Raw genomic sequence first — 26,819 nt, 5'->3', positions numbered from 1 at the left:
CATTGCCTTCCCTCACCACACCAATTATCACAACATCCACGTCCTCTGGCGACTGATCCTCCTGCCAGTCAGCTGACTCTGTTAAATATCTCTTTCACCTTCTCTGTTCTAAAGAGACCAATCCCAGTTTCTGGAGTTATCCTGAGTAACTGAAAGCTGGGAGAAATTGCAAGCATGCCATTCAGTCCATTATAACCCTCATCAAAATTCAATTTCTGCTGGTGGTGAACACTTGCTTGCAGTCTGTGTGCCAGCAACCATGTGCGTTTTAGACTGTACGTCACCATCGAATAGGTTCCAGTGTAAAAGACGGTAATACTCAGTGAGCATGCTACAGACCTGATAGAGTAGCGTGTCTAACATGCTGATACTGAACACTCTTCCGGCAGCAAAGGGGAGTCGGAACATGAATGCCAAATTTGAGCCTTTCTCACGTTCCTTCTGTAGGGTGAAAGAAAAACGAAATGTAGTGAAGACATAGCAGGTACACACTGTACTTGCTTCAACTTAGTTAAATAGGTCTCAGCCTAGTTCATTCCTCAAGGTAATGCTTTGACCAATCAAAGCCAACCTGCCTGGCTTAAAATGGAAACAAAGATTCATGGAATTGCTACAGCACAGCAGGAGGCCATTTGGCCCACTGACAGCATCAGTTTTATCACTGCATGCTAATCTCCTGCCTTTTCCCCTTTTATCCAAATAATCCTCCTTGTGAATGCTTCAATTGAACCTCCCTCTCCCGTACCTGCAGGCTGTGCATTCCAGACCCTAACCACATGCTGTGTGAAACAAAAAATCTTTTCTTGGATCACCCCATTTGTGCATCTCTTTGAATCCACACCCTCTCATTTTTTTTAATGAGTGGGAACAATTTCTCCCAAACTGCACTACCAGCCTGCTCATGAATTTGGAACCCTCTATTAAATCTTCTCCCAGCCTTATTTCTCTCCACTTTGAACAGTCCCAGCTTGGTGGTTAACTGCCAGTCCTCATTAACAGGGGCATTATCTACCAAACCCTTGCCAACTAATTGGCACTCTCCTCTCAGACAATATAAATGTTGCACTCCACTTAAAACTGATGTTCTTGTGAATTGTTCTGACGAGTGCAAGACAAAATGCTTTAGCTAAATGTGTCATTCTCTCAGAGATATTCATGGAATGTGGTTGTTGGTTAGGTATTGAAGATAGTTCAGGTAATATCCATTCATCAATCAGAAAACATACACGGGAAGCACAGCAAGGTTAGTGCAAGAGGCTGCTGTACACTAGAATTGCCTCTTTCATGTATGGTTGCTACCTATGGGTGAACCACCAAGTAGGAAACTGTGTGATACCCAGGTAGGCCAAGATGGTGCTGGACGAACACATCAAGCCAGGCAGCATCAGGAAGTGGAGGAGTCAATGTTCTTCAGGACTGGGAGTGGGTGTGAGGGGAAGCTGCAAATAAAGGAGGTTGGTGGCCAGGGGAAATTGGTGGTGAAGAGGGCATAGATTAGATTACTTACAGTGTGGAAACAGGCCCTTCGGCCCAACAAATCCACACCTGACCCGCCAAAATGCAACCCACCCAGACCCATTCCCCTACATTTACCTCTTCACCTAACACTACGGGGAATTTAGCATGGCCAATTCACCTGACCTGCACATTTTTGGACTGTAGGAGGAAACCAGAGCATTCGGAGGAAACCCACACAGACACGGGGAGAATGTGCAAACTCCACACAGTCGGTCGCCTGAGGCAGGAATTGAACCCATGTCTCTGGCGCTGTGAGGCAGCAGTGCTAACCACTGTGCCACCGTGCCGCCTATTGTGCCACCGTGCTTTACAGTGTGGAAACAGGCCCTTCGGCCCAACCAGTCCACACTGACCCTCCAAAGAGTAACCCACCCAGACCCATTTCCCTCTGATTAATTGACCTAACACTATGGGCAATTTAGTATGGCCAATTCACCTGATCTGCACATCTTTGACTGTGGGAGGAAACCGGGGAATGTGCAAACTCCACACAGACAGTCGCCCGAGGCTGGAATCAAACCTGGTACCCTGGTGCTGTGAGGCAGCTAACCACTGAGCCACTGTGCCACCCTGATTTTGGATACTTAACGGCAGAGCTTTCATCATGAACTACCCATCCCCAACTTCATGCTCAGTTCACTCTCTTGTGTAGAATATGAGCAATGGTCTATAAGGGAAACAGTCTCAAACTGAGCTCTCAAAATCAGATTAGCACCTTGAGAATTTTCTGTATTCTTCTGTATTTGCACGTTTGCTCTCAAGTTATTGCTATTGCTGCCGACAAATAAAATATTATAGTATGGATTTCCTCTGGGCAGAGACATTGTCTATGAGAAACTGCTATAGCAAGTCCCACTGGGATGTCAGTACTTTCAAAAGATGCCAAGTAACCCATTAATATCTTAGTTGGTTTCTGAAAGTCATCTCAATTTTCCACACAGATAAAAATATTATGACTGCTACATATATCATTTCAATTTGGATAAAAATTTCTCAATACCAGGCAGAGCTAGTGTTTAAACATTGGCCCAAGGACAGTCCCTTTTGTAATCTGTATGAAGAGTGTAGGTTTATCACAATTACTTTCCCTTCCAATTGTTATACTTAGGACAGATGTAGCTATGGCAACCAGGCATCTAAGGAAAACCCATTGTGCTCCTGTTCTGCCCAAGGTGAAAGAAACAAAGTGAAGGAGTTGACGCTAAACCAGCTGAATCAAGTTAAAACGCTTGAAATTTATTCACACATCCGGCTAAAATAGGTCTTCCTAAAGGGGAAATTGATTGATCTTGCTGTTACATTAGAGGTGAAGACTTCCATCTGGACTTTAATTTGAGAAATAAATAAGTTACCTTTTCTAATTTGGAGAGTGCAAGTGAATAACAGTCCTTTGCTCGGAATTGCATGAACCTCATATTTGACGGGTGAGTCAATTCAGTGATGATACTGAGACTGGGAAACAACCTGAAAAACAGAACATGACGAGTAACATCCAAATACGGTTAACCGTGGGAAGAAACGTTTAAACACTTGGGACTTTCTCATCCCTTGAGTGTTTTAGGACCCAAAAAAGTTAGTGATCCGAGCAAATCTGTTAGCTCACACCATGACTACTGTGGGAGCATTAATACATGACACTTTTTAGAACAAGTTTAGAAACATTTGTTAGACTTGCGTAGAGATTTGTAGCTGGATGCCAGTTGCTGTGGTTGTGGGGATGTTCACTGAGCTGGGAAATTGATTTGCAAACATACCTACAACCAAGACATTTATTAGGCTTTTGTGGAACAGTGGTAGTGTCCCTATCTCTGAGCCAAAAGAACTGGATTCAAGTGCCACCTCCTCCAGAGGTGGGTAATGACATCTCTGACAAGCTTGTTTCGAAAATACCTAGAAACATTTGTTAAGCATTGATAAGCACAGAAAAAAAGTAAAACTATTTTCTTTGTCTGGAAATATACAAGAAACTGTCCCCTGGAGACATCAAGGTCTGTTGGCTTCCATGTCGACAGCCCAAGGTTGGAAGGATGACATTCTGTGTAAAAATTGAAAGATGCTGATACTGTAAAATCAGGAACAAAAACAGAAGTTGCTGGAAAAGCTCAGCAGGTCTGGCAGCAAATGTGGAGAGAAATCAGAGTTAACGTTTCGGGTCTGGTGTTCTGAGGAAGGGTCACCGGACCTGAAACGTTAACTCTGATTTCTCTCCACAGATGCTGCCAGACCTGCTGAGCTTGTCCAGCAACTTCTGGGTTTGGCATCCTATGTATCTCCTTACTGGGGTGGGGGGGGCTTGGAAATCACCCTCAGCATGACATTAAAGCTGACCTTGAGCTGCTGGGAGATGGACAGGGAGGGCTGTGACCATGATGACACTTTGGGTACCTGTCTTATGTTGACTGTTTAGAAAAGTTCAAGTATATGGTTGAACCTAGGATTAAAGTAAATCAATAGGTTTCTCAGACAAAGGGGTAGTCCTCAATTGGGAGTCACCTTCATCAGATTGAAAACAGGAAAGATGGAAGAAGACCCAGGAGACTGGGTCGAGAGTGTGATGCTGGAAAAGCACAGCAGGTCAGGCAGCATCCAAAGAGCAGGAGAGTCGACATTTCAGGCGGGAGCCCTTCATCAGGATCATCAGATTCCTGATGCTGTGCTTTTTCAGCGCCACATGCTTGACTCTGATCTCCAGCATCTGCAGACTTCACTTTCTCTCAGGAGACTAGATACCTACACTTCGGCTGGAGAAGTGAGTGAATTATGAGCTCTTGTGATTGACATTGTGTAACAATGTGGAGAAAGTGAGGACTACAGATGCGGGAGATCAGAGCTTAAAAATGTGTTGCTGGAAAAGCGCAGCAGGTCAGGCAGCATCAAAGGATGCTGAAGAAGGGCTTATGCCCGAAACGTCGATTCTCCTGCATTCCTGAAGAAGGGCTTATGTCCAAAACGTCGATTCTCCTAGTCCTTTGATGCTGCCTGACCTGCTGCGCTTTTCCAGCAACACATTGTTAAGCATTGTATAACAATGGACCATTCGCTTTCTGGTGTCAGTGAACCAATCCCATCTATCATAAGATGTACACACACATCCCATCACTTTAGCTAATACATTGTATCTGAATTATTGCTTCTTCGTTAACTGAAATGAATAACTCAAAATTACCTACAGAGTTGATTCTGTGGTACCTGTGGCTCCCAAACCCCAAATCTTACTCTACCCCAGCACGGAAGGTTAAGATGTTGCTGGTGACGCTAAGTGAGAGAAATCTTCAGGGTCTTCCATTGTTAACAGGAAGGCTGACAAATTGACCACGAGCTGTCTTGTGAAGTGGAAGCTGAGAGAGTGTGACCCTATGGTCTGACTACAGTTAATGACATGGAGACATGTGGTAAGTAACAACTTGGAAAAGTTATCAATTCTGCAACATATCTCCGCGATTCTCCGATCCGAGAAAATGTCCTAAGAAATGGCCGAACTGAAACAACAGGAAGAACTGCTTCACCTCAACGCCCCTGGAATTAATTTTCCAAAGCTGAAATGTTTGATTTCCATTTCAAATCGAAACACCATTTGAGTACATCAAACAGAATACTGTTGCCACAAAAATAATAGATCACAATGGCACAGCAATTGCATTTCTGCCTCTGACCTACTGGCACCAGGTTCATTTGAACAGAGGAGCAGGAATAGGCTATTCGGCCCCTTGGGCCTGTTCTGACATTCAATGAGTTTATGGTTGATCTAACGACTCAATCTTGCCCACGCTAAATCTTTCACATCCCTTGCTTTTCACAAATCTGGACTCTGCTTCCACTGTCTTTTGTGGGAGAAAACAGCTCAGAGAAAACAACAGTGCGTAAGTGTAAAAGATAAGATGGAACATTAGCAGCACGCAAATCGAAGTGCCAAGTGGATGATTCACCTCAGCCTACCTCAGAGGTCCCCAGAGTCATAGATACCTGAGTCTTCAGCCAATTCGACACATTCTGTGTCATATCAAGAAATGACTGAAAGGATTGATTATTGCAAACGCTATAGGCCCTGACAACATTCCAGCAATAATACTAAAGACTTGTGTTCCAGAAGTTGACGTTCCCCTAGCCAAGCCGTCCCAGTTCATTTACAACACTGGCATCCACCCGACAATGTGGAAAATTGCCCAGGTATATCCTGTACACAAAAAGCAGGACAAATCCAACCCAGCCAATTACTACCCCATTGGCCTACTCTCCATCATCAGTAAAGTGATGGAAGGTGTCATCAACAGGGCTATCAAGCAGCACCTGCTCAGCAATAACCTGCTCAGTGACACCCAGTTTGGGTTTCCCATGGCCACTCAGCTCCTGACGTCATTACAGCCTCGGTTCAAACATGGACAAAAGAGCTGAACTCCAGAGATGGGATAAGAGTGACAGAGTTGCAGCATCAAGGAGCCCTCGCTAAACTGAAATCAGTGGGAATTAGGGGCAAACTCACTGCTTGCTGGAGTCATACCTGACGCATAGGGAGATGGTCGTGGTTGTTGAAGGTCAGCTCCAGGTCTTCTCTGCAGGACTTCCTCAGGGTAATGTCCTAGGCCCAACCATTTTCAGCTGCTTCATCAATGACCTTCCCTCCATCATAAGGTCAGAAATGGGGATGTTCGCCGATGATTGCACGACATTTAGCACCATTCGTGACACCTCAGATACTGAAGCAGTCTGTGTTCAAATGCAGCAAAATCTGGACGATATCCGGGCTTGGACTGACAAGTGGCAAGTAACATTCATGCCACACAATTGCCAGGCTATGACCATCTCCAACAAGAGATAATCCAACTAACTCCTGCTGACATTCAATGGTGAATCCATCACTGATTACTCCACTATGAACATCCTGGGGCTTACCATAGACCCCGAAATGGAACTGGATTGGCCATATAAATACAGTGGCTACAAGAACAGGTTAGAGATTTGGAATCCTGTTGTAAGTAACTCATCTCCTGAGTCCCAAAAGCCTGTCCACCATCTACAAAGCACATGTCAAGAGTGTGATGGGATATTCTCCACTTGCCTGGATGGGTACAGCTCCAACAACATTCAAGCAGCTTAACACCACCCAGGACAAAGCAGGCTGCTTAATTGGCACTACATCCATAAAAATCCATCCACCCATTTTACCATCGATGCTCAGTAGCAGCAGTGTGTACCATCTACAAGATACGCTGCAGAAATTCACCTCCGACAACACGTTCCAAACCATGACTGCCACCATCTGGAAGATCACGGGAAGCCGATATGTGGGAACATCACCAGCTGCAAGTTCCCCTCCAAGCCACTCACCATCCTGACTTGGAAATATATCTTCATTCCTTCAGTGTTGCTGGGATAAATCCTTGGACTCCCTCCCTAATGAGCATTGTGGGTGTAGCTAAAGCAAATGGACTACATCAACTTACCACCACCTTCTCAATGGTAACTTGGGATGGGCAATAAATGCTGGCCTAGCGAGTGATGTCCATGTCCCATGAATCAATTAAAAAACAAACTGCGCCAGGCTAGCACATATTATAGAAGTGTGTTGCCAGAGCAACTTGGACTCCCTGAATAACAGAGCAGTCACTGAATATTCATCAATATAGAGACCACAACCGCTCACACATTATTTTGATCCAACAAGCAATTAGACCATCTAATGTTTAATATGTTTCTTATTTATTTCCCAGGTGACAAACAATAAGATTTGTATTCTGCGTTTAAATTGTGTGAAGCTTATTGCACTGTTTCAATGTTATCACTTGGAAACAATAACACCATAACTCACGAATAGAACTGAACATTCCAGAAAATTCCAAGGTACTGTGACGGCCTCGGAGTTAAAATCCCTGCACCAGAACTCTGATATTAACCCATTTTATCCCTTTCTTTCTGGGAACCTACTGCACTTTTCCAATATTTTGTGATTTAAACTGAAATTTCCCACACTCTTATCTTTTATTTGTCTGCTTAACACGAAGGGTCCTTGACACTAATAAAACGGTGAGCAGCTATTGGGGAAATAGCTCCTTATGTGGCAAGTGTAAACAGTAAAAATATCTCTGGGAAACCACTTCATAAGAATTGTCAGTGTTCTGTGTTTTTTCCTTTCTGAATTTAACCTTTTTACAGCGTTCTTCCAGGGAAGAGCTTAATACAGTCTCAGAAGCTTGCCCCCTGTCCACTCAAGGGTGACCCACCCTTCTTCATACGTGAACTCGAACTGTTTCAGTTTCACTGTAGGGCCACTCCTGGTCTGCACCTACTGTAGGCTTGGCTGACTGCACTGTGATGGGAGAGGGGGGTAAACATCTCTGCTTTAATCTCTGTGGACGCCTCTGCCAATGTTCAGTTAGTACCACCTCTCCACCCAGTCAGGTGGCTATTGACTCAAGATCCCTCCAGAACCCAAATGCACACGGAACACTTCAGGAATGCTATATCCAAAAACCTCGGGGCCGGCTGGTTTTCGGATAAAGGATATTTTCAGTTTTTGGATACACTTATTCAGCTTCGTGGTACATTTTGTATGCAGACTTCATAATGGACGTATACACTTAATTGTACAGTCCTGCCGAACAAAGAGACCTTTGGATGCAGGTTCATAATTATAGAATCCTTACAGTGTAGAAACAGGCCATTTGGCCCAACAAGTCCATACTTGCCCTCTGAAGAATAACCAACCCAGAGCCATTTCCCCCACCCAATTACTCTACATTTACTCCTAACTGATGCACCTAACCTACCCATCCCTGAACACTATGGACAATTAGCATGGCCAATTCACCTGACCTGCACATCTTTGGATTGTGGGAGAAGACCAGAGCACCCGGAGGAAACCCACGCAGACAGTCACCCGAGGCTGGAATCGAACCTGGGTCCCCGGTGCTGTGAGGCAGCAGTGCTAACCACTGAGCCACCATGCCACTCATTGAAGGTGGAGTCACAGGTAGACATGATAATGAAGAAGGTGTTTGGTACACTTGCTTTTATTGGTCAGTGCATTGAGTGTAGAAGTTGGGAGGTCATGTTGTGGCTGTACAGGACATTGGTTAGGTCACTTTTGGAATACTGCCTTCAGTTCTGGTCTCCCTGCTATAGGAAGGATGTTGTGAAACTTGAAAGAGTTCAGAAAAGATTTATAAGGAAGTTGCCAGGGTTGGAGGATTTGAGCTACAGGAAGAAATTGAATAGGCTAGGGCTGTTTTCCCAGAAGCCTCGGATGCTGATAGGTGACCTTATAGAGGTTTATAAAATTATGTGGGGCATGGGTAGGGTGAATAGCCAAGGTCTTTTCCCCAGAGTCCAAACTAGAGGCATAGATTTAAGGTGAGAGGGGAATTATTTAAAAGGGACCTAGTGGGAACTTTTTTCACGCAGAGGATAGTGTGTGCATGGAAGGAACTACCAGAGGAAATGGTGGAGGCTGGTACAATTACAACATTTAAAAGGCATCTGGATGGGTATATGAATAAGAAGGGTTTGGAGGGATATGGGCCAAGTACTGGCAAATGGGACTAGATTAGGTTAGGATATCTGGTTGCATGGACAAGTTGGACCGAAGAGTCTGTTTCTGTGCTGTACATCTCTATGGCTCTGACTCTATGGTTCGTCCAAGGATTTCATCATTTTGTCCAGCTCTCACTGCACACTCACAGGAAACCTTAAAAGCATACTCAGCAGGTCCTGTCAGGTCCGCTTCTGAAAAGACCTTTAGGTTTTAGGTCCAGTTGGTTTCTGCACATACAGATAAAGGACTGCTGGCCTGGACTGAGAGAGTGCTGCACTGTCAGAGGCACGTCTTTCAGAGGAGTCATTAAACCGAGGACTTCTCTGCCTGTTCAGGTGGATGTAAAAGATCCAGTGGCAAATCATTTGTGGAAGGAATTCTCGGCAGTGTCCTGGCTGATACTGACCCCTCAATCTACATCAATAGGACCAGATTATCTGGTCATCATCACATTGTCAATTGCTGTTCAACAATTAGTTGCCAACAATTTCTTAGCATGGTTACAACAGTGTCTACCCTTTCTAAAGTACTTACATGGTTGTAAAGTGCTTTGAGACATCTGAAGGTCACCGTTAGAAGATTTAATATCAATGCCAATTTATAGAATTTTTACAATTTTAAGGGATGTGGAAAAGAGCTGAAAAATGTGTTGCTGGAAAAGCACAGCAGGTCAGGCAGCATCCAAGGAGTAGGAGAATCTTCAGGAATTTCCTGAAGAAGGGCTTATGCCCAATATGTTGAATCTCCTGCTTCTTGGGTGCTGCCTGACCTGCTGCGCTTTTCCAGCAACACATTTTTCAGCTCTCATCTCCAGCATCTGCAGTCCTCACTTTCTTCTAGGGATGTGGAAAAGTCCATTTAACTGAGAGACAGGAACTAATTCGTTCCCAGTTCTGATATCCTGGCTACTTGTACAGGAATGAGCTTACCTGAACATCGTTTGAACATTAACAATCGTCTTGGCATCAGCCATGTAATCTTCCTCAGCGCTCATCGTACTCTCTTTGTCCACAACCACCAGGTTATCAGCATAAATAATTCCACACTGCAATAGATTATCCAGGCTGAGGGATATGCCCAAGGAAACAAAAACGGAGAGACCAAGAGTTAAAATATGCTCACTACCACCCAAAGGGACACACCAATCTGACACGGAAACATTATTGACATTCCTTCACTACCACTGTGTCAGAATCCCGGAACTCCCTAGCGAATGACAGTGCAGATGTCCCAAAACTCAATGGACTGCAACGGTTCAAAAAGGTGGTTCGCCATCACCTTAGCAAGGGCAGTTAGGGATGGGCAACAATTGTTGGATTAGCCAGTGATGCCCAAATGCCTTGAATGATTGAATAAAGGACATGGCAAGCAGAGGCAGCAAGAAAATGCCTCTGTGTGATGATCAGTTCTGGTGCAGGTTCCCACCGAACACATGGACCTCAGTTTTCCCTTCAGCTACTGCCTGAACTCCCTGTTCTTCAGTTCCATTACAGCTTCTGGTCTTTCTGCCTCTAACACAGCAACACTGATTCATCTTCATTTAACACCCAGTTTAAAAAAAAACACCCAAGGCAGTTTGCAGGACCATTATGAAACACAATTTGAAACTGAAACACTCAAAGAGAAATATTAGGGCAGATGACCAAGAGCTTGGTTGAAGAAGTAGATTGTAGTCAGTGTTGTAAAGGAGGATAGTGAGGTGAAGAGGAAGGATAAAGGCAACTGAAATCACAGCCACCAATGAAGCTGCACTATTGTCCTCAAACCTCCTGACTCTCTGATGTTCTGGAGTCAGCACACTGAGCCAAGAACATTCATCAAAGGAGAATTTAAAAACAAACCTAAAGTCATTTACATGTAATGGGACTCCACACCACAGCCTCATGTTTAGCGTGAGTTTCCAGGAAACAGCAAATGTAATCACGCAGTCAAATTCTAGATTTTTTTTTCGATTGGTACAATACATTGATACTTACTTATCGATGCAGCCCACCATGAAATAAACCATCGGGAAACAGCAGATAGCTTCTAAAAAGTGGTTCTCAGGCCTGAAAGTAAACATTAAGCCATTACTAGGTTGCGCAAAAGTCCACTATCCACTGTATCAAAACATTTTCGAGCACATAGAAATATGGTAATTCTGAGCGGAGATTTTTCTCTCCCAGAGACAAATCTGCTGACAGTGGAGGATGGGATTATTGTGAGTGGCAGCAAATATTTTATTAGAGAGATGCTTCAGAGTTTGGGGTCTGATTGACAATGGAGTTTTACCCTCAATGTGTTCAGGAAAGGCAGGGCCGATAGTAGGAGTGTTGTGGGAGAGTCCCTTGTTGCACTGTTTGTAATGTCAGTGTAGTCTGTTCAAAGCGAGGTCCCCGTGTGAAAGGGCAATAAATTAATAAGCTCTATAAGCAGACAACCTTCCTGTTCCAGAGAATTTCTAAGCAACAGGTAAACAACACGATGGTTTATCACTCAATTGGAAAGATATCCTGTCGTGACACAGGATAATACCAGTTGTTTAAGAATAATGCACAATGAGAGTTGTTTCATTACCTAGAGTGTGAACCTGAAAGCTTCCTAGGCTAGAATTGTAGTGAAGATATGGCCGTTGTTATGGGAAGATTAACCAACGAGAGTGATTAAAGTGATCCAAAAATAATGAAACAAACCTGGGGTGGAAGGGGTAAGAAAAGACACAAATTTGTTTCATGTTTTTACAGTATACAAATTCCTGCAGATAGAGTTGTCTGCACTGGGGTCTGTGGTGCTTTCAGTAATGATCCATCTCCTGTGCACCTTTGTAGACGCTGGGTCCAGTTTCATGGTTGGCCGAGTTTCCCCACAGTTACTAATGTTTCAGTGGTGTGTTAATTGGCTCGAGTTTAGACATCCACTCCTCCTCAACCTACAGGATGTCCCGCCTCAGTGGGCTACCAGACAGATAGATTGGCCAGCAGCTTTGTGGTCCCAACAGCACCACCAGGAGTAATGGCCACTGCTGGAACTATAAGCAGTCCCACCAGTCTGAGATCGAGCCCACAGGAACAGGCAGCTCCAGAGTTGGCTGGCAGGGCTAGTGATGGCCAGGGTGGAGTGCTGGTGAGGGTGATAGAGTAGGAACATCTAGAATCATACAATCCCTACAGGGTGGACATAGGCCATTTGGCCCATTGAGTCCACACTGACCTTCCAAAGAGGATCCCACCCATCACCCCAACTCTGTCCTTGTAACCCTGAATTTCCCATGGCTAACCCACCTAGCCTGCACATCCCTGGACACTGTGGGCAATTTAGTATGGCCAATTCACCCTAACCTGCACATCTTTGGACTGTGGAAGGAAACTGGAGCACCCATGCAGACATGGGGGAGAATGTGCAAACTCCACACAGACAGTCACCCAAGGCTGGAATTGAACCTGGGTCCCTGGCACTGTGAGGCAGCAGTGCCAACCACTGAGACCCCATGCCACCCTCCCTGGGAGGGACGGTCACCCAATCTGGAAAGAGGCTAGTGATGGAGGGGGACTTTCCATCTCTCAACCCTTCACTCTCACCCATCAATCACTTCCTGCCCAAAGCCCAAAGAGGGTGATGTGTTAGTTTCCCCCATCCATGACCTCTGTTGGAAGGTCAGTGAGGAGTTTCCAGATTCCCCTGCCTGCAGACTCACATCAGGAGCCCATGGCTCATGAGGGATTGAGAACCAGGGAGCGCGCAGGAAAGTGGAGTTTAAACCCAAGAAAAGCCATGATTGCATTGAATGGTGGAGCAGATTCAATGGGCCGAATGGCCTGACCCTCTCCTATCAACCCCATTATCATCTGTCCACAAATTATTTATTTGGTGGAATAATGTTGGAATCTATCAATTTAATGACAGCAAGGGATTTGTACTAGAGGATACACGATCTGCGGAGACTTGGGTAACAGTATTTATTTCTGGCAGGTTGGCATCATCCTCGAACAACATTAACTCTTCGTAAACCAGCTGCCATTACTGATAATGTGCCTGTCACTTGTCAATTGGTTCACTTGATGGCTGTTTACAATACGAGATTCTTTTATAAATTAGCTTGTTTGATATCAACTAAAGTCTTGGGTCTAAGAAGGTGACCTGAAAATGGATACATTTCAGTGAAGTGTGAACCTTTCTGCACATAATGGTTGATAAAAGGTATCAGAACTAAGTGGATCATAAGGATTATTTGATAGCATATAAATTACAACCAGGTTCCAAATTGATACTTTGTGGTGATATACTGTTTATTGAAACATACGGTACAGACGAGACCCTTCACCTCATTGAGACTGTACCGCCAAAACTACATTAGATCTACTCTAGTTCCACTTTCCCTCACCCTGTTGCAGCATTATGCCCATAGACATTGAAAATGTGCATCTAAATACTTTTTTAAAGGTCATAAAGTTTCCTGCCTCAGCTACCTCCCAGCTTAGTGTATTCCAGACCTCCACCATCTTTTGGGTGAAAACATTTTTCCTTAAATCCCCTCTAAACCCCTTGACTTTCACCTCAAAATTACACCTCCTTGTATCGACCCTACAACCAAGGGGAAAAGCTGCTTTTTAATTCACCCTGTGCATGCTCCTCATAATCTTATACACTTCTATCAGGATCCCTCCTCAACCTTCTCTGTTCTAAAGAAAACAACCTGAGCTTAGCCTCTGTTCATTGGTAAAGTGCACCGTCCCAGGCAGGTGGATCTCTTCTGCACCCCCTTCCTGTCGTGTGGTGACCAGGACTGCACACAGTACTCCAGTTGTGGCCTAACCAGTGTCCTGTACAGTCCTAATCTAACCTCCCTGCTTTTTAATCAGTACTTCGACCGATAAAGGCAAGTGTCCTGTATGCCTTCTAAACTACCCTATTAACCTACCCTGCCACCTTTATGGATTTGTGGACAAACAGCCCCAGATCCCTCTGTTTCTCTTGCCATTCATTGAGTACTCCCTTATCTCTTTACTTCCAAAGTACATCACTGTAGCCTCATCAAAGTTAAATTACATCTGTTACTGAGCTGCCCATCTGAGCAGTCTGTTTGTGTTCTCCTGTTATTGTTGACGAGCTGATGAATGAAGTGATTGTGTACGGTTCTGAGTGGGAGAATTGTCACGCTCTAAGGATGACACATATCGGAATGACAGAGGTCTTTGTGATACATTCTGTTTGATTGGAAAATGACCTCAATTGCATTTGCAAGGCTCAAAACAAACTGAGGAAGGATATACTCACGGGTTATCGAGCAGCAGCACGATGGGGTTCAGCTCTTTTCGGGGCCTGTAATATGCTCGAAGGGGAACAATAAAGTTGTACAGTCCATTGCCTGCTGTCTCCACAGACACAATGATCAGTTTATTCTTGAAGCCATAGGCCTTTGCATCTTCAAAGCTGTTGTGTCTACAGCCCTGAATAGAGGAGTTATACAAGTCAGGCAGAACTGCTTTAATAAAACCTACAGAAAATAAAATATTAAAACAGAAAACAACAATAACCTAGCGGTAAACATGTTCTGGGTAAGGTGTTAAGCTTTGACATCTCTGTCTTCTGATGTGGTGTCAAGAATTGCACAGCATTATTTTCAAGAGCTGCTTCACCATAATTTAGTTGACTGTAAAGTGCTTTGGGACAGCAAAAATTCTTCCTTTTAATAGGAAAAATACATCTGTGTAACAAACGTTGCATTTAAAGTGTGTGGGCTTTTGTTTTTCATTCTATTGACACCACAATCCATGACCAACACAGAGATATCTCCTCCACAACATCGTCATGTCACAACAGCACAGTCAGTCTTACCATATGGTGGATATCACACAATTCTTCCCTAAAAGATTACTCATTGGCATGTCCTGAATGTTCTCAATTTCAGAGAACTGCTTTGAATGGATTCCAAGTAAAGTTCTATAACGTGTAAATGTGGGAGACATCTTTGATCGTATAACAATTCTCTCACTCTCAGCGAGAGACTTGGCTTGTATAAAACTGGTGCTGAATGACAGGTAAACCTCAGTCTCTTTTTGCCAGATGGGAGGGATCCAGATTGAAGTGAGTTTAGGACTCTCTTGTGTTGCTTCCAATCACACTGTCTGATTGCTCTCAGACTGCAGTTTCTCTTCAATCACCTCAAAAAAAATTTATGCTGTTTGATGAATAGAAAGGAAAATAATGGGAACCTACAGTTATGGCGTCTTTCAGCTTATTGTAAATTTTTTTTTTAGCATATTTATTCCCGGGATGTGGGCGCCACCAACAAAGTCATAATTTGTTGTCTATCACCAATTACCTTCGCGAAGATGGTAAGAGTGTAATGGGACTTCCAGCAGCAGATGGAGATGGTGAGGGGGGATACAGAGCAGGGGAAAGTTGGGCAACTTTCCAGTACTTCCACCAGTAGGTGACAATGGTGGGCAAGGCCAAGTGGACCAGTTGAACAGACTCTCAATGGAGAAAGGGTTGACTTCATCTGACGGTGGGGGGCAAGGATGCAGACAGATGAAAGGAATTCTCATCCCGTTATGAATTTCATTCTCTGGACATATTGTAAATAATTCCTGGTTTATCCTTAACTTCTCTTCCTGTTTGTAATGTCCTTATGCAGTGGGACTCAAAACCCCTGTTTCATGATTTTTAGTCCATCCGTATGTTCAATTCTCATGTTACAACAGAATCATAGAAGGTGTATAGCACAGAAGGTGGCCATTTGGCCCATTATATCTATGCTGAATGAAAGACAAGCCACCCAGCCGAATTCCATTTTCCAGCAGTTACCCTGCAAAATATGGCACTTGATACACTTTTTCTGACACCTTTTCAATGAATTGTGGATTTAGGCCTTCTGGACCTTCAGTAGTCCATAGGGTTTCAGCTGCACCCACAACATCATGAAAAAAAAAATTGAAGAATTTTGACTCTGTAATGGTGAAGGAACAACTTTGTGATTCTAAGTCACGACGGTGTATGATTTGTTCCCATGCATCTGCTGCCCTTATTCTTGGTGAAAGAAATTGAATGCTGGGAAGGTGCATGGATGGGTGAGTGAGTTGGCGAGGAGGTAGTTGGGTTGAGGGGGCAGCAGTCAGAGCAGAGTGGAGTGTGGTTGGCCTGAGTCAGGGGGATGATTGGGTTGGGAGGGGTAGCTGGGTCAGGGGATAAGTCAGGTCTTGTTGGGGGTTGACTAGGGTGTGGGAGGATTGTTTTCGTTGGGGTAATCAGCTCAACCACATCACCCAGTGACTGTATTTGGCCAGGTATTATACAATCCTGACAGTGTGAAAGCAGGCTATTCAGCCCATCAAGTCCACATCAACCCTCTGAAGAGAATCCCATCCAAATCCACCCCTACCCTATCCCATGGCTAATCTACCTAACCCACACATCCCTGGACACTTTGGCAACTTAGCACCTAACCTGCACATTTTGGGCTGTGGGAATAAATCAGAGGAAACCCATGCAGACCCAGGGAAGAATGTGCAAATGCCACACAGTCAGTCACCTAAGGCTGGAATCAAACCTGGGTCCTGGCATTGTGAGCCAGCAGTTTTAACCACTTGAGCCACCGTGTCCCCATTTTAACCATTGGAACATTCCCTGGGTAAGTATGCAGTTAGGTGTCATGTCGCTGACACTGAGCTCAGTGTTGAAAAATGTGTTGCTGGAAAAGCGCAGCAGGTCAGTCAGCATCCGAGGAGCAGGAGAGTCGACGTTTCGGGCATAAGCCCTTCTTCAGGAATCCCGAAACGTCGATTCTCCTGCTCCTTGGATGCTGCCTGACCTGCTGCGCTTTTCCAGCAACACATTTTTCAGCTCTGATCTCCAGCATCTGCAGTCCTCACTTTCTCCTCACTGAGGGTCAGTGTTGGCATGTGCAGATGGTCCTGGGAGGTGGAAATCAGCTCATTGGAAGTTTAAGATACCCCTGATAATTCCCGTGTATGAACATAAACAAGTACCTCTGAGCTTACCTGACACTCATCCCATCTACAACCTGACAATCTACTGTAAGACAGTGACCTGACTTTTCCCAAATAGAAGCCACTTATCTGTTTGACTGGCTTGGAAATAGATACGGAAACACTTTAAGAAGTGCTCATAATTGTGGACAGTGTGCCTATTGTGAGGATAAACTGAAACTTTCATCTTCTCCTCCGATTACTCTGCAGCAATGTGTGTCTTTTGGTATCCAATGAGCAATGAGAACAGGCTGCTTTGTCTGCCAGGTGTTTGTTTCTTACGTTTCTTACATTTCTTACCTTGTCTAATCGGAGACAGCAGAATGGAGCCTTCACAGGCAGAAGGTGGCAGAGAGTTGGAGAACTTCCAATGTAGGGAGAATTGGGAGGATATCCTTTCACATACCTGGATACAAAACATAACAGGAATGGCTAAGTTCGTGGCATCATAATCTGAATTCGTTAGGAATGTTGCTTGATAGTTTCCTCTGTTCATTTTCAGGGAACTGCAGATCTTACAAGGGAGTTAAAAATACAGCCATTGGGCTGACGATCTGTAACTTCAAGTGGAAGTGAAATTGTGTGGTGAACCATTTCGCCACTGCCTGTAGGCTTTCAAAGTTAAAAATCTCATTCTCTGCAAAAGACGTGCTCACAATGCACAGAGATTGGGCTGAGAGCTGATTTAATTACTGCAACGTCTTGTCACTGAGGGATGAAATTACCACTTTGCAGAGGTTTTGTTTTCTTCATTCACAGGGCGTGGGTGTCATTGGCTAGGGGTAGCATTTCTTGCTGCATCCCTAATTGCCCACAGGGCTGTGTAACTGGAGGCACATGTCTGCAGTTTCCTTCCCAAAAGGACATGAGTGAACATCTTTCATGATCATGATTAGATTTTTAATTCCAGATTTTTGTTGAATTCATACTCTATCATCCAGGGCAGGATTCGAACCCAGGGAACTGAGCATCAAACTGGGCTGACACTTCGTTGTGAGGCTGAGGAAGTGTGGTGCTCCTGAAGGTGCAACCTTTCAGAGTAGTCAAAGCCAAGGCCTCCCAAAAAAAAAGTCTGATTTACATTTGTATAGCTCTTTTCACAACCACCTAACATAGCAACGCATTCTATAGCCAATCAAATATCTTAAGAGATTGTTGTGACATTGGAAATGTAGTTGCGATTTTTGTGTACAGCGAGGTATTTTTTTGAAAGGATTCAAAGAAGAGTTACAAGGACGTTGCCAAGGTTGGAGGGTTTGAGCTATACGAGAGGCTGAATAGGCTGGGGCTGTTTTCCCTGGAGCGTCAGAGGCTGAGGGGTGACTTAATAGGAGTTTATAAAATCATGAGGGGCTTGGATAGGGTAAATAGACAAAGTCTTTTCCCTGGGGTGGGGGAGTCCAGAACTAGAGGGCATAGGTATAGAGTGAGAGGGGAAAAATGTAAAAGGGACCTAACGGGCAATATTTTCATGCAGAGGATGGTATGTGTATGGAATGAGCTGCCAGAGGAAGTGGTGGAGGCGAGTTCAATTCCAACATTTAAAAGGCATCTGGATGGGTATATGAATAGGAAGGGTTTAGAGGGATATGGGCCAGTGCTGGCAAATGGGAATAGATTAGGTTAGGATATCTGGTCAGCATGGACGATTTGGACCAATAATTCTGTTTACATGCTGTACATCTCTCTGACTCTAAGCCTGGGTAAGCTGTTCCCACTATTAAAAATATCATAAAAATAGATAATTTGATTTTGTTTTGTGCTGTTGAGTGAGAGGTAAATATTGGTCAGGTCGCTAGGGAAAATGCCCCTTCAGAATAACACTGTGGGTTTCTTTGCATCCATCTAACCAGACAAATTGACCCTTGATCTGGTGTTATCTGAGCAACAGCCCACCATCCCTCACACAGCGCTCGCATGATAACTTGTTTCGTCATGTCAGAAGTGCGGCTTGAACCCAGAATCAATGACCCTTAGGCTAAAGTTCTACCAGGAGTGCGGTAATTAAATAATTAAAATATCTCATGATCACTTTCAAAGAAGAGCTAAAGGGCATGCTTCCTAATATTTACCCACAACCAACATCCTCATAACACAATTATCCAGCTATTATCATGTGCAGGGTTAACATTTCGGGTCCAGTGACCCTTCATCAGAACGGGTCACTCGACCCAAAACTTTAGCTCTGATTTCTCTCCACAGATGCTGCCAGACCTTCCAGAAATTTCTGTTTTTGTTTCTGATTTCCAGCATCCACGAAAGACCTCTTGTGTTTTTCAAAATCAGATTCTGGGAGCTTGCTGTGCACAAGTTGGCAGTCATGTTTTCTTTAAAACAGTGGTGGCTCCATGCAAAAGGACTTTATTTGCTTGTAAAATGATTTTGGACATTCTGAGATCATGAAAAAGTCTATACATGTTCCTCGTATGTTCAAGCAAACAGGTTTCTCTCAAAAAACAGAAATCCTTAAAACCACAAGATGGTGCCATTGAATCAATGGTGTTTGGGTTGAGTTCGTGGAAAATCCTGGACAGATCCAAAACAGCTTGGCAACTTTCAGAGGGTTACGGTTACATGAAAAAAAAGTTAGAGAGTTATCGAGATGTACAGCACGGTAACAGACCCTACAGTCCAATTTGTCATGATGACCAGATATCCTGAATTAATCTAGTCCCATTTGCCAACACTTATCCCATAAACCCTCTAGGAGAAAGTGAGGGCTTGCAGATACTGGAGATCAGAGTCGAGAATGTGGTGCTGGAAAATCACAGCGGGTCAGGCAGCATCCGAGGAGCAGGACAATTGACATTTTGGGCATAATTCCCAATGAAGAGCTTATGCCCGAAACATCGAGTCTCCTGCTCCTCGGACGCCGCCTGACTGGCTGTGCTTTTTCAGCGCAACACCCCCATAATTCATCTAAACCAATCTATTCATAAACCCACCCAGATGTTTTTTAAATTGATTTGTAGAATGTGCCCTTTGATGATTTCTGCACCATAAAACGAAAATGTACCAAAAGCATCTCATTAAATTTCAGACTAATAGCTATTACACACTGAGTACACCCCAATGCCGCTGTTGGACAAGCTGAACTGATCATGGCAGCAAGGCAGACTCGATAATGCAGCTTCAGTGAATCAAGATATGTACATGCTCAACAAATATGAGCAGTTCTTCCCCTTTCGTGGGATTTCTTACCCCTGATTTTGATTCAACAGGAATTTGGCAGAAAAAAAATAACAAAATGCAAGATGCCCTTTCTGCTCACGGCATCGCAGGTTAACTGGAAGAAAAGTTCTAAACTTTTGGAATCAGTTGAAAGTAATAATCCCAGGACTGTTATTGCACTCCCTGCTTCCTGAAGGTCTGAAGCCAACACTGTGTGCTCTGGGAATGAAAGGGCACAGGGGCCGCTGGTTTAGCCCAGGCAGGCAGTGGTGTGATAAGACCCCCTCAGCTGCCTACTGCCTCCACCTGCGGATGGCCACATTGATCAAGCAAGGACATTTGCCCCAAGCTCCCTCGACTTGGCCTGCTCCCCTTCACACCAGGGAGCCAAAGATCAGGAACCTGGGGCTGATGTGCAGACAGAAACTAAGGACTGCTATTCTTCTGGATTAATAAACTACCTGAGCGTCAGTATCTGAGAAGTTCAGCATCAGAAGCTAATTCTTCAGGTTCCTCATATTCATCAACCACCATTGTCCAACCTCAGTGTCCTCAACTGAAACATTTCGCCTGGACTGTGTTTCCTTAGTTGCGACAACACTGAGCACTGCCGAATTTCCTTCGATCACATTTTGACTTTGGGACAGGAGGAGCAGAAGCAAGTCTATAAAGCCCCTCTGCTCTTTTCACTTTCTCCTGCTGACCTGTTTCTCAATTGTATTTACTCGTCTTTGCTCTATATCTTACAGTTCCCTTCAGCTCTGCAAGTTTTCACACATGCCTGCCTTCAAGATTTCAACTGACCTAACATCCTGCAGCCTTGAGGTAGAAGTTCCAAGTTACCGCTCAGCCCTTGTGTTTGAAAAAAAACGCTTAATTTCACTACCACATGGCCCAGCTCTAATTGTAATTGGCTGCCCCTTTGTTGCAGTTTCTGACAAAACTAAGTATATATCGTGTCCCCTTTATTGAGTTCCGTTATGATTTTAATAAGTTAGATCATATCTCACGGGGACAAAATCTAAGCATTTACTTTACTAAGCAGAGATCCGTGTGATAACACTGCAATTTGTCTCTAACCCTCAGACAATCACAGACCTGGTGAGTTTCTGTGAAATGTTAGTCCATGTTCTGTTTAATTTCAGCTCCCCAAGGGTTTTCTGAAATGCCTGTGACAGTTGCTATCTGGGTCATGAGCACTGATGTGAACAGGACCTCCCAGTTTAATAAATTGTCTTCAACCATTCCTTGAGACAGTGTATTCCTGACTGTAACAATACACTGTGTAGAATAAACTCTTCTCATCTTCTGGTTCTGTTGCTAATTATTTTAAATTTGTGAAGTCTGGTTAATAACCTAATGCCATTAGAAACAGTTCCTCCTTACATACTGTATCAAGACAGCTGAATGCCTCTAATAAATCACTCCCTTAACCTTCTCTGCCCCAAGGAAGCATGTGCAGGGCAAGTGCAGAGGAGTGAGACTAATTGGACAACTCTTTCAAAGGAGCATGATAGACTAAATATCTCCTTCTGCTTTGTGAATATCGATGAATCTTCACAGACATTTGTGGGAGAAAGGCTGGTCTTCATTGGGTCTTAATAAATCATTGCTTCTCTCTGTTAGAGACACCTGAGGAACTTCTAACTCAGTTGGGAAGATGTACTGGAAAACCGAGTTAGGTGAGGGGATGAGTGCCTGGTCTTTCCAGGTTATGAATGCTCTTAAATTGGCTTTGTCTGGCAGGTCAGGGATTGCATTCTTGGTCATATCAACTCGCTGCGTAAAACACTTCATTCTCTTTTTCACATTTGATTGGGCAAGAGTGAAGGCCGCAAGTAGATGTGTGTAATTGACTATGGCATCATGGTACAGACAGCCACTCAAATGACAGGAGTAGCACAGCAGTGTAGAAGTGGTCGGGGATTGTATGGTCAGGAGAATTGACATGGTTCTTTGCAGCAGAGGGCAAGAGTTCAAAAAGCTGCAGTGACTGCCCAGTGCCAGGTTTTGGGACACATCTACTCAGGGCTGGAGAGGAACCTTACAGTGGGAGGGAGAGGATGCAGTTGTTGAGGTCCATGTAGGAACATTTCCTGGAATGGCTTGACATTACATGGAGGTGCCGATATTGGACTGGGGTGGGCAAGTTCAGAAGTCACACAACACCAGGTTATAGTCTGACAGGTTTATTTGAAATCACAAGCTTTTGCAGTGCTACTCCGAATTCACTTTACCCTGATGAAGGAGCAGCGCTCTGAAAGCTTGTGATTTCAAATAAACCTGTTGGACTATAACCTGGTGTGTGACTTCTGACCCTGTTTTACATTAGGAAATGGAAGAAATGGAGGAACATGAGAAAGTTTCAATCGCCAGAGAAACAGTGCTGAACAAACTGTTGGAGCAGTTAGCTGAAGCATTTGGCTCCTGATTGACTCCATTGTAGGACTTCATCTTAAAAGAAGTAGTAAGTTATACAGGCAATGTCAATTTTGACAGCTAACTTTACAGATTTCCCTCAGTGTGGGGACGTTTCCATTAGCTTGGAAAATACTGAATGCACTCCTTCAGGCAACAAAGGAGGGAGACAGAAAGCAAAAATAAAATGACAGGCCAGATAGCTCTATGCCCGTAGAAACTATTATTAAAGATGTAATAGCAGGATTCTTACAGAAGTTCAAGATATTCAGCAGAATGAACATAGTTTTATAAAAGTGAAACCATGTTTAAAACATTTATTGGAGTTACATGGAGTTCCATAACTCGTGCTGTAGATAAAATTGCAGAAAGGTTTTGATAGCGTGTCAAGATTATTACGGAAAATAAAATCTTATTGGCCTGGATAATACAATGGCGAGGTAATGGAAAACAGAGAGTAGATGTAATGGTTAACTATCTGGTTGGCACGATGTAATGAGTTGTGTGCAACAGGGATCAGCACTCGGGCCTGACCTTTTTAAAATTTATATAAATGACTTGGATAAAGACTTGGGGTAGTATGGGTGGTCCAGTGGTTATCACTGTTGCCTCACAGCACCAGGAACCTGGTTTTGATTCGTGCCTTGGGGCGACTGTCTGTGGAGTTTGCACATTCTCCCTGTGTCTGCGTGGGTTTCCTCCGGGTGCTCCAGTTTCCTCCCACAGTCCAAAGATGAACAGGTTAGGTGGATTGGCCATGCTAAATTGTCCATAGTATTAGGTGTATTAGTCAGAGGGAAATGGGTCTGGGTGAGTTGCTCTTCGGAGGGTCGGTGTGGAATGGTTGGGCCGAAGGGCCTGTTTCCACACTGAAGGTAATCTGAGCTAATAAAGGAACAGAAGGGGTGGTTGTTAAATTTGCCCTGAAAAAGAAAAGCAAATTGTGAAGAGGATATAAGGTGCCTAAAAAGGGATGTAGATAGGTTAGAGGAAATGAAATATAATATGATTAGGGCAAATGAAAGAAAACATGGGAAAATATGACCATTTTGGCATGACTATTAAAAAAAAGCATATTATTTGAATAGTACCAGTTTGCAGAACTCTGAATTGCAGAGAGATATGGGTATCCTTGTGCATGAATTTCACATAGTTAGTATGTAAATACAGCAAGTAATTTGGAAAACTAATAGAATGTTCTTGTGTATTTCAAGGGGACCTCAATACAGTAGCGATGTTATGCTTCAGCAACACAGAGCATCAGTCAGACCACATCAGGAACAGTATGTGCAGTGCTAGTCTCTTTATTTAAGGCAGGATGTAATCGCATTAGAAGCAGTTCAGAGATAGTTTACCAGATTAATACTATCATAGCAGTTTAGGAAGGCAGTTCACCACCTTTTCATAGACCAGGAGGAGTTGGTGGCCCAGTTCCTTACCCAAACATCATGGATGAATAAAGAAGAATCTAATCCCAGATTTTAAAAAAAATGGAAATGACTTTCTCATTAAGAGATAAACATTTATTGGGCTATGGGGAAAAGCAGGGGAGTAGGTTAATATTATCACTGCTTTGGAGAACCAGCACCGGTAGATGGCCTGGATGATTATCTGTGTTGCACGACTGTATAATTTATTTATTTTATTTCTCCTATCACAGATTCATCATAAATAAATGATCATTCCTATGTAGTTATAGGGTACTTTTTATTTAATAAAATCTGATTAATATCAATAAAGATAAATTGTGTGCAGCCTGTAGGACTTGAAGAGTAAAAGGACACATTTCAATGCAATAGAATGAGCTAAACGCAGAGGTTGGCGAATGACGTGATCATTATTTTTATCTCAAGATTCTGAATCAGGGATATTCACAAATCGTGATATTGACAACATTGAACTAATGTCTGTTTATTTTTTCATGTTCTTGTGTAGACTGAATCAGTGAATGGGCAATTAACTAAAGAGGCTGTAGACATTTCCGATCTTTTTGACACAGACTCACTCACTCACACTCTCTCTCTCTCTCTCTGATCCATGTCCAATCCGTCCTCCCCTCTCACTCCCCACCCTGAGATACCCTCCATGTTTTCGGGACTTCCTTGAACACCTCCATGCCTCAGCAGAGCCCACTTCACTCAGTGGGTCTCTCTGGTTCTCTGAGAGAAACCACACACTTCACTTCAGATCCTGTCAAATGCACTTTCAGGGCCACCATTTCTCCCCAGTTCCAGGTCTCTGATGCTCACAGGAAAATCCAACGTTTGCACTGCACCATCTCCCATCAACAAACTCAAAAATGATATATATATAGAGAGAGAGAGAGAGAGAGAGGTAATTTGACCCATTGTCAACCACCTGGAAAACCCTGAGATCTTTATCGGCATTATGGGTCTACCTTCAGTACTACAGGGATGTTTTATTTACATCTTAACTCAAAACAAAATGCAGTCTAGAGAAACTGAACACTGTACAGTTTGATCGTGGTGTTCTGTGAGACTGACAGTGAAATACACAGCTGCACTGTAAAGGTTAGAATGAGCTTTCAAGGCACCGACTTACACTGTCATTACTTTCAGTCTGACAAGAGGGCACTCCCATGATCGCTGGTGATTTCATTCATTCAAAGGGAATGCGATGTGCAAAGAATAAAAAAGGAAACAAACACGAGGCTGCAGTTGTCTCAAATCTACACTCACTGTGTGGCCTCAGCTTCTCAAGATTGTGAAATGGAATTGAATAAGTGTTGGAAAAGGCTTGAGCCTAAAAGAATGTGGAGAAAACACCGATCAGGATAATTCACAAGAGTCCAAATGCCAAGCAATCAGCTTTCTCCTCTCAAGCTGTATAAATGGTCGGTGCCACATCGAGGGCCGAAGGGCCTGAATGGCGCCGTGTTCTATGTTTTAAATGTGTTTTCCTCCTTTGAATGAGTGTTCTTGCTAATTGTCCTGATGAGTGTGAATGGAAAGCTTCAACAAAATGAGTCTTTTTCCAGCAATACGTGAGTTCTGTATGACTAAACGACAAACTATTAGCCTTTAAAATAATCATGTCTGCTGTCTGTAACTCCTTATGGTGGACGTCATAAATGATGCAGACTGTGATGTGGCCAAGGGAAACCACAAAACAACATATCAATAAATCAGCTTTCCCTAAACCAACATCAACATATTTTGTCTGACAACACATTATGGCCTAATTAAACTCTGCATGCAGGAGCAAAAACAGGTTGAAATATTGCTTTATGATGCAACTGAACATAATTACACTGTAAATTTTAAGGAAATAAATGATTCATGCTGCACATACAGCCAATTCCATTTCCCACGGGTCGTGAGGAACTGTACAAATTTCAGCATTGAATTTGATACTTATGAGCAAATTAAATTAATGTTTGTTCAGTGAGAACCACCACAGAAAAATTAACTGAAAGGCAAACAGAGCACAATGCAAAAATAGCAGAGGAGGGTTTCCTTATTGTACTAGGTGCAATAATCACAAGTATCAGCTCGAGAGGTTATTTAACCCATCATATGTCATAGAGTCATACTGTCATAGAGATATACAGCACAAAAACAGATCCTTTGGTCCAACTTGTCCATGCCGAGCAGATATCCTGACCTAGTGTCATTTGCCAGCATTTGGCCCATATCCCTCTAAACCCTTCCAATTCATATACCCATCCAGATGTCTTTTAAATGCTGTCGTTGTCCCAGCCTCCACCACTTCCTCTGCCAACTCCTTCCATACACTCACCACCCTCTGCACGTAAATGTTGCCCCTTAATTCCCTTTTAACTTTTTCCCCTCTCACCCTAGTGCTGCCCTCTGCCCTCTACACCTCTGCCCTCTAGTGCTGGACTCCCCCACCCCAGGGAAAAGACCATGTCAACTTACCCTATCCATGCCCATCATGATTTTATAAACTTTTATAAGGTCAACCCTCAGCCTTCGACGCTCCAGGAAAATACAGTCTCAACCTCGACCCATACCTCAAATCCTCCAACTCTCGCAACATCATTGTAAATCTTTTCTGAACCCTTTCATGTTTCACAACATCCTTTCGGTAGCAGGCAGGCCTGAATTGCACACAATATTCCAAAAGTGGCCTAACCAATGTCCTGTACAGCCACAACATGACCTCCCAACTCCTATAGTAAATGCTCTGTCCAATAAAGGTATACTATGTTTTTAAAAACACTGATTTCCATATCC

The 26,819-nt window shown here is 43.6% G+C and overlaps 1 protein-coding gene across 9 annotated transcripts in view; it reads right to left on the bottom strand.

Annotated features, from left to right (window-relative positions):
* kcnt1b (potassium sodium-activated channel subfamily T member 1b) overlaps positions 1-26,819 on the bottom strand; it is a 412,195-nt gene that overhangs the window by 35,934 nt on the left and 349,442 nt on the right. For all 9 annotated transcript variants that reach the window (XM_072565807.1, XM_072565812.1, XM_072565806.1 and 6 more), the window contains 6 exons: positions 17,314-17,419; positions 14,300-14,472; positions 11,023-11,094; positions 9,976-10,110; positions 2,871-2,982; positions 340-441 (listed from right to left, as the gene is read on the bottom strand). In XM_072565807.1, the coding sequence (XP_072421908.1) occupies positions 340-441; positions 2,871-2,982; positions 9,976-10,110; positions 11,023-11,094; positions 14,300-14,472; positions 17,314-17,419 (700 nt within the window). The remainder of the gene's footprint in view (positions 1-339; positions 442-2,870; positions 2,983-9,975; positions 10,111-11,022; positions 11,095-14,299; positions 14,473-17,313; positions 17,420-26,819) is intronic.

The sequence above is a fragment of the Chiloscyllium punctatum genome, chromosome 49 (genome assembly GCF_047496795.1).
Source record: "Chiloscyllium punctatum isolate Juve2018m chromosome 49, sChiPun1.3, whole genome shotgun sequence".
Taxonomy (NCBI): domain Eukaryota; kingdom Metazoa; phylum Chordata; class Chondrichthyes; order Orectolobiformes; family Hemiscylliidae; genus Chiloscyllium; species Chiloscyllium punctatum.
Note: the sequence above shows the minus strand (reverse complement) of the source record. Positions and strands in the feature narration are given on the sequence as shown.